The sequence below is a fragment of the Microtus pennsylvanicus genome, chromosome 7 (assembly GCF_037038515.1).
Source record: "Microtus pennsylvanicus isolate mMicPen1 chromosome 7, mMicPen1.hap1, whole genome shotgun sequence".
Lineage (NCBI taxonomy): Eukaryota > Metazoa > Chordata > Mammalia > Rodentia > Cricetidae > Microtus > Microtus pennsylvanicus.
In genome coordinates this window covers 22,615,848-22,624,640 of record NC_134585.1, presented here as the reverse complement: position 1 = coordinate 22,624,640, position 8,793 = coordinate 22,615,848, and the positions used below count along the sequence as shown (strand labels likewise).

At 50.4% G+C, this 8,793-nt stretch overlaps 1 protein-coding gene across 1 annotated transcript; it reads left to right on the top strand.

Annotated features, from left to right (window-relative positions):
• Positions 1-517: 517 nt before the first annotated feature.
• On the top strand, positions 518-7,413 carry Prf1 (perforin 1). The gene is made up of 3 exons (XM_075978865.1): positions 518-599; positions 2,628-3,198; positions 5,767-7,413. The coding sequence occupies exons 2-3, from the start codon at positions 2,663-2,665 to the stop codon at positions 6,893-6,895; spliced, it is 1,665 nt and encodes a 554-aa protein (XP_075834980.1). The 5' UTR covers positions 518-599; positions 2,628-2,662; the 3' UTR covers positions 6,896-7,413.
• The last annotated feature ends 1,380 nt before the right edge of the window (positions 7,414-8,793 follow it).

Genomic DNA, 8,793 nt, shown 5'->3' with positions numbered 1-8,793 from the left:
GTCTCTCATTCCTTCCTAGCTCTCAACAGTACTAGCTTGCTCAAACCTGGTGCAGGGCTGGGATGTAGGTATGGACAGGAAGTGGGCACCAGCTGTGAACATCTCTTCCCCACACCCAGGGAGGAGGGGAAAGTCACATGTACTGAGAATGAGTGACAATCCAGCCTGATTCTGAACACTGCCCCTCATCTTCATGTCCCTTCTCCCAGGACGTGGTGAGAGGTTCGGATGAGGAGCTGAGACAGGAAGAGGCCACTCGAGCCCAGGCCATGCTCACCGACTGACAGCTCCTTGCAGAAGCAGAGAATGGTCAGCCTGCTGGTCCGCACCAGAGTCCCACACCCCAACACCTCTGCCTGGCAGATGAAGCCCTGGCCTTCACAGCTGACTTCCTGAAGGCTGTCACAGACCGGATGACGAGGTGACAACAGGGTGGGTGCTGGTGGGGACCTGTGACCACAGTCTGGGGGCAGGGCAGGAAGCAGTAGTGATGTGACGGTGACTAGGGTGGGCCTGCCTGGGGACCGCAGCACCATTTCAAAGACGTCCATCGGGAGTGCGGGTGTCCCCTGTACTGCAGCATCTCTGTGGGACTTCAGGTACGCGAGAGGAAGGGTGGGAAGCAGAGGGGCTGGGATAATCTGGGAAAGAGAATTGGGAGGCAGAGCCCGAAGGAGCCAGCAGTGCTAGGACCATAAAACGTGAGCCCTGGGTCTCCGAAAGCCTTCAGGTTGGTCACTAACTCCTTCATCGGCCTTGTGCCCACTCTGGGCTCGTGTGTAAATGAAGACTGTCCACAGTCTCAAAGGCTATTTCAAATCCTGGCAGTTTTCCTTTTTTTTTCTTAAGATTTATTTATTTATTATGTAAACAGTATTCTGCCTGCCTGTATGTCTGCATACCAGAAGAAGGCACCAGATCTGATGACAGATGGTTATGAGCCACCATGTGATGGCTGGGAATTGAACTCAGGACTTCTGGAAGAGCAGCCAGTGCTCTTAACCACTGAACCATCTCTCCAGCCCCCAGTGAGAGTCTTTATAATATGGAAATGGGCCTCCTGGTGTGGGGTACACCTATGATTCCACCATAGGGAAGGCAGCGAGATCCTGTCGCAAAAGATGCAAGAAAGGGGAAGGAAGGAGATGGGAAGAAAAGGGGAGGGGAAGGGAGGGAAGAGGGAAGGGAAGAGGGAAAAGGGAAAGGGAGGGGAGGGAAGGGGAGGGGAGGGAGAAGCAAAATCCTGTAGACAGACTACCTAACAATACAATGAGTTCCAGAAGGGAACTGATGAACCTGGATCAGTGTCAGGAGCATTCTGGTCACCTAAGCAGGATGACCAGAAAGCTTGACAGGATTCCCTTTTGCCTGTCTGTCTCTCAGCCCCACATGTCACCTGAACTCCGCCTCCAAGTCAATGCTTTTGGGTAGGGCATGAAAGCCTGCAGTTAGGTGTGAGAGACACTTCTGCACCCACTCCCTCGCCTAAGACCCTGCTGCATATGGCAGACAGTGGAGGAAAACGATCTCTGAGGGCCCTGGAAGGAGATAGAGCAACAGGTCTATCGCTGTGACTTCATAACTGCAGTTTTGCTCCTGAGCAGTGTCTCAGTTCCTAGGACCATCAGAAACACATTTTCCAATGGTCGTGACCCATGGGCTAAGAACCGTTGAAGTGGAACAGAGCTAGACTGGGAATCAAAAGTGGGCCCCTAACCCATCTCAAAGCAAGGAAGAACCTTCTAGTTGACTGTTGATCAACAATCCAGGTGATTGTTGCCCAGCAGTTGGCAACAAATAGGTGTCTGTCCCTCCCATTAGTCCAAGTACAAAGAACTTGGTGGGGAATGTCAAGACAGGAAACCTGAGCAGGGGAAGGCACACTTCAAAGCCCCTCACAGGAGAGCCAAGGGCACAGACACAGGGCAGCCATTGTTCACTGTAGCATTGGAGCTAGTGCCCTTCCAGGAGGCAAATGGGAAGTGCAGGGAGGGGAAGGGAGCGCACTGCAGGGAGAGACAGAAGTGAGCGCTACAATTAGAAACAGAGATCGAGGATTAGTTAGGAGCCCTGCCTGGGACCACAGGCATAAGATCCTAGCTCCTCTAGAGCATAGAGTCTGGGCTACAAAGGGACTTCAAAGTCACCCTGAACAACTTAACGATACCTTGTCTCAAAATAAATAAATAAATAAAGAGGTAAAGTGTGGCTCAGAGGCAGAGCACTTGCCTACTGTGCATGAGGCTCTGGGGTCCATCCCCGGGACAGGAGAGCGGAATCGGGTAGGAAAACGCACCCTGTTGTGGGTAGAAAACTTCTCTAAAGCCTAAACCTATTATAGATGCTTTGTCCCTTCTTACAGTGAAAGCCATCTCCCCACACCCCATCCATTGCCCAGGGTCAGAGTCATCAATCTTGATTCCCACTAGGTCTGAGATAGTAAAATCTCAGCACAGGGCTCCTCCTGGCTGTGTGGCTCTGGGCTATACGTTTAACCTTTCTGGGCCTCTCTGCACAATGGACGAGGCCAGCTCTGGCATGCAGTCACTAAAGAGTTATTTCAGTCTCTCTCCCTGACGATCCCTAGTAGTGTGTGAGGTCAGCATCCTTCATCCCTGTTTCCACAGCTTTCCAGAGTTCACGGCAGAGTACCCACAGCTCCATGGCCACTCACTTGTTCCTCCTGGGCCTTTTCCTGCTGCTGCCACCACCTATCCCCGCTCCCTGCTACACTGCCACTCGGTCGGAATGCAAGGAGAAGCGCAAGTTCGTGCCAGGGGCATGGTTGGCTGGGGAAGGTGTGGACGTGACCACCCTCCGCCGCTCCGGCTCCTTCCCAGTGAACACAATGAATTTCCTGAGGCCTGACCGTACTTGTACTCTCTGTAAAAATGCCCTGCAGAAAGATGCTATACAACGCCTGCCTCTGGCCATTGCCCACTGGCGGCCTCACAGCTCAGGCTGCCAGCGTAAAGTGGCCACAGCCAAAGTGAGCTCGACGGAGGGTGTGGCCCGGGATGCAGCTGCTAACATCAATAATGACTGGCGTGTGGGGCTGGATGTGAACCCCAAGCCCGAGGCAAGCATGCGCGTGTCCATGGCTGGCTCCCACTCCCAGGTAGCCAACTTTGCAACCGAGAAGACCCATCAGGACCAGTACAGCTTTAATTCTGACACAGTGGAGTGTCACCTGTACAGGTAAGAGCTGGGGCAGCGCGCAGTGGGACAGAGGAGCCGGAAGAGTAGTGGGACCCTTCAGGGGTCCGGGAGCTCTGAAACAACAGCATAGAGTCTACAGACAGCTTCACAGAAGGACACTAAATCCTGACTGTTCTAGACCAGTGGCTCTCAATCTTCCTCATGCTATGACCCTTTAACATGGTTCCTTATGTTGTGCTGACCCCAACCATAAAATTATTTAGTTGCTACATCATAACTGTAATTTGTGATTGTTATGACTCGTGCTGTAAATATCGGCTATGTGACACACCCCCTGTGGGGCCGTGACCCCCAAGTTTAGAACCACTGCTCCAGATTCATTTCTGTTGCTGTGATAAAATGTCCTGACCAAGGAGCAGCTAAGAAGAGAGGGCTTGTTTTAGCCCCACTTCCAGGTCACAGTCCATTATCACATGATGTCAAGGCGGCAGGAACTTGGAGCAGCTGGTCACGTGATACCCACAGTCAAGAGCAGAGAGAAATGCATGCATTCATGCTTACTACTCAGTTACCTTCCTCTATTCGTATACAGTCCAGGGCCCAAAAATAGGAATCAGCGCTGCCCACTTTCAAGCTGGGTCTTCTTCCCACATTAGTTGAGCAGTCCAGACAATCCCCCACAGGCATGCCGACAGGCCAGCCTGATCTAGAGAGTCCCTCACTGGGACTCAGATGATTCTATGTTGCCAACAAAACTACAGGGCACTCGTCCTTAGATTACAGATCCTACAGCCCTGCCTGCCTGCCTGCCTGCCTGCCTGTCTGTCTGTCTATCTATCTAGCTATCTAGCTATCTAGCTATCTATCTATCTATCATCTATGTATCTATCTATAATCTATCTATCTATGTATCTATCTACCATCTATGTATCTATCTATGTATCTATCATCTATGTATCTATATATCTATCTATAATCTATCTACCTATCTATCATCTATCTATCATCTATGTATCTATATATCTATCATCTATGCATCTATGTATCTATCTATCTATCTACCATCTATGTATCTATGTATCTATCAATCATGTATGTATGTATGTATATATGTATCCATTCATGAAAGGCCTCCTCTATTTATGAGCACCCACATCTGGAGAAAAACGGGATGGAAGCGAGACTGTTCCTGAGCCCAAGCTTGGTGACATTTAGGTACAGGCAGGGAGCACCTAAGCCCTCTCTCCCAGGCATGGTCAACCTCCCATGGTGTCCTTCCTGGGTAAGGACAGAGACAGGAAACCTGAGTGTGTCCTTCCTCCTCACTGCATGGATACAGTGACTCCACGTCTTCTGCTCTGGTTTCTCGGGCTTTTAAAAACTATTTCTATTTCATTGATTTATGTATGTACTTATTTAGCTTGTGCATCTGTGTGTCACAGCAAGCGTGTGGAGATCGGGAAACAGCCTGTGAAAGTGTCTTTTCTCTGTTTCTACTGTGTGGGTTCTGGGTACCAAACTCAGGTTGGCAGGCCCAGCAACAAAGTTTACCCATTGAGACACGTTACCCCTTACTCCACTGTGGTAATATTTTGTTTATGTTCTAACACATAAAGCTTGCCTGAAGATCAGAATGCAGAGCTAAGCTACTAGTTAGCCATAGAGGTCAGGGAGTGGTGGCACACACTTTAAATCCCAGCACTCAGGAGGCAGAGGCAGGCAGATCTCTGTGAGTTCGAGGCCAGCCTGGTCTACAAGAGCTAGTTCCAGGACAGGCTCTAAAAACTACAGTGAAACCCTGTCTCGAAAAACCAAAAAGAGAGAGAGAGAGAGAGAGAGAGAGAGAGAGAGAGAGAGAGAGAGAGAGACAGAAACAGAGCCGGGTGGTGACGGCTCACACCTTTAATCCCAGCACTTGGGAGTCACATGCCTTTAATCCCAACACTGGAGAGGTAGAGACAGAAGTGATATGGTTGGGCAGAGAGAAGAATCTAAGGCGGAAGAGACAGGTGCTCATAGCATGCAGTCTGAGGATTCCCGGAGACAGGATCTGCCTACTTTGATCTGAGGATTCAGAGGAGGTAAAAAGTCTCTCTAGTGACTGACTCCATTACTTCTCTGATCTTTCAGCATTTACCCCAATATCTGACTCTGGGTTTTTGTTATTAAGATAAATTACAGTTTGCACAACATCCCACGTATACACACTTTATGTTTTTAGATAGCATATATTAATTTTAAATAACAATGGGTTTCATTACATGTATATATTTTAATCACATTATTTCTTATCCCAGCTCCTGCTAACCCTTCCCTTTTCCCAACTAGCCCCATTCTACTTTCTTTTTTTTTTTGAGACAAGGTTTCTCTGTGGTTTTGGAGCCTGTCCTGGAACTAGCTCTGTAGACCAGGCTGGTCTCGAACTCACAGAGATCCGCCTGCCTCTGCCTCCCGAGTTATGGGATTACAGGCGTGCGCCACCACCGCCCGGCCCCCTCATTCTACTTTCATATCTCTGTGTATGTATGGGGGAGGGACCTTGAAGGTTGAACTGAGCCAGGGAAATGCCACCCACTAGACTACTTTAACGCTCTGCTCCCCCCACAGTTTTCGCCTGGTCCAAAAACCCCCACTGCACCCCGATTTCAGAAGAGCAATCAGGAGGCTTCCCCCCAACTTCAACACCTCCACGAAGGATGCTTATGACAGGCTCATCTCGTCCTACGGTACCCACTTTATTACGGCTATGAACCTAGGTGGCCGTGTCTCCGTCCTCACAGCCCTGCGCACATGTCAGCTGGCCCTGGAAGGGCTCACCGCTGACGAGGTAGGAGACTGCCTGAACGTGGAGGCCCAGGTCAGCATTGGTGCCCAGGCCAGTGCCTCCAGTGAGTACAAAGCCTGCGAGGAGAAGAAGAAACAGCACAAGATGACCACCTCTTTCCACCAGGCCTACCGAGAGCGTCAAGTCGACGTGGTCGGCGGCCACCTCGATTCCACACAAGACCTGCTCTTCGGGAACCAGGCTACCCCCGAACAGTTCTCAACCTGGATAACCTCGCTGGTCAGCAGCCCTGGGCTGGTGGATTACAGCCTGGAGTCCCTGCACGTGCTGGTGGAAGATGTGGACCCGAGGCGGGAGGCACTGAGACAGGCTATCAGCGGTTACGTGGTAGGCAGGGCTCGTTGGCAGAACTGTAACCGACCCTGTAGGGTAGGCCAGCATAGGAACACACGGGACTCATGCCAATGCGTATGCCACAACTCGAAGACCACCAACCAGGACTGCTGTCCACGCCAGAGGGGCTTGGCCCACCTGCTGGTGACCAATTTCCAGGCAAAGGGTCTGTGGGGAGACTACATTACAGCCTCTGACGCCTATGTGAAGGTCTTCTTTGGTGGCCAGGAGCTGAGGACCAGCACAGTGTGGAACAATAACCACCCCAAGTGGACTGACAAGCTGGACTTTGGGGATGTGCTCCTGGCCACAGGCGGACCCCTGAGGGTACAGGTCTGGGATGCTGACAATGGCTGGGACGATGACCTTCTCGGTTCTTGTGACAGGTCTCCCAAGGCTGGTAACCATCTGACGACCTGTAACCTGAACCATGGCAGTATTACATTCCACTATAAAGTCGACTGTTTAATCCACCTGACTGGACAGACCTGCCTGGAGTATGCCCCCGTGAGCTACCTAGGAGATCCTCCAGGAAACCGCAGTGGGGCTGTGTGGTAAAAAAACAAAACAAACAAACAAACAAAAAAAACCCAGCATGCCTTGTGAGCCGGGCATAGTGGCATAGGCCTTTAATCCCTTGGGAGGCATAGATATACGGAGGAAGACCCTGTCTCACACACACAAATAAACCAAATAGCAAAATAGCGCACCCTGAAGTGCTCAACTGAATTCGCCCAGGGGGATTCACAATGGCTTGATATGCAGCAGAGACTAAGACTTGAGCCTCCCTGTCCACACTGCCTCAGTCCTCCGCTGTCACCAAGCCTGACAGCTACTGCTGCACACCACAAACAGTGGCCAGGAACCCAGCAGATGGCCAACAGGCTGTCTCCGCCGAACTTTAAGACCCTCCCTCCTTGACACAGCAAGATCGTTTGTTTGAGATGACCTCTATGCCCCGATTCCTGTGTGCCTTTTGTCCCTCATTCTGCTCCTGACAAATCAAGAATATAGCTTGATAGAGGGCCAATAAATATGATCTGATGGTAAGCATGCTGGTGGCATGGTGGCAGAGCAGTCGGTGCTCCTAACCACGAGTCATCTCTCCAGTCCCCTCTTCTCACTTTTTAAAGTAACCAGGAGCCCCAGCCTGGCAGACTATAAGACAAAGTGTGTGTGTATGTGTGTGTGTGTGTGTGTGTGTGTGTGTGTGTGTGTTTGTGTGTGTGAACGCGCGCTCGCACACAGGCTGTCACCAGCCCAGGGCTGCTCATCAGAAACCTCAGCTTCCAAGAGAATCCATCTGCACAGGTCAGTAAGTTCTCCCCTACTTCACACCATGGGGGAAGGAGTGGTTCTTAACAGGGTGGTCCGAGAGTCTCCTAAGTTCAACCTGCTCAGCCAGCATGTCAGGATCTGTTATCAAGCGATGCCCTCTTTGTTTCATGTGCTTGGGACACAAGCCGTGGCGTACAGGCAAGCTTTGCTGCAGTATGGGCGCTGTGGCAGGACTTGGCAATGCATGGCTGTTTGTAATCTGAGGGGCTTGGACAAACCACACAGACCCCCAACAAAATTAACTATGAGGTACGTGTGAGACCCAAAGATTCAAACCCCAATCTTTGACATTGCAGTGACCCTAAATCCCCAGCAAGCAGGAGGAGCAGAAGGGTCTAGAAGCCATGGAAACCCCTGTTCTTACATGTTTCCGGTCTCAGCCACACACGAATGAGACCACAGCTTGACAGCTTGATACATGACACCCACTACCTGCGGCCCTGAATGAAAATAAAGGGTGGTTGTAGCCAAACTCCACTGAGAAAACAGATCTGCGGGACTGAGGAGGGACGGGATTCACTCAGCAGGTCCTTTAGCCTGCCTCAGTTTCTCTCAAAGGATAATCTGTGCTTTTCTCTTTCCTCAGGACTGCTTGAAGGGGGCTACCAGCTTTTGTAGGATCATAGCAGGGATCCCCAGAGAGAGGTCATGAACTCTGAAAGGTCATCTGCTAGCTCTCCTGGTCTCACGTATAGAGAAACTGAAGTCAGAGGGAAAGGAAGGCTGTTATTTGAATAGAGTTTTGGGAGGATTTTTTATTTCCTCCTTGTTTTGTTGTCCAACAAAGAATTTAATTGTGGTCAAAGAAGTTAATGGTAGCAATAAGACAGCTAGGTGTCTGGGTCTGGCACTCTACCCTGGATACCATGTTGAGAGGCCAAGGGCACAGGAGAGAGTTTATTTGTACTTTCCAAAGATTTATTATTTTTATATTATGTCTATAAATGTTTTGCCTTCAGATATCTATAGAGGCCAGAAGAGAATGCCAGATCCCCTAGAACTGGAGTTAAGGACAGTCTGAGCCACCATGTGAGTGCTGGGAACTCCGCCTCGATTCTTAGTGAGTCATCTTGCTAGCCCACTATTTACATTTTGAGATAGGGTCTCCCGTAGTCCAG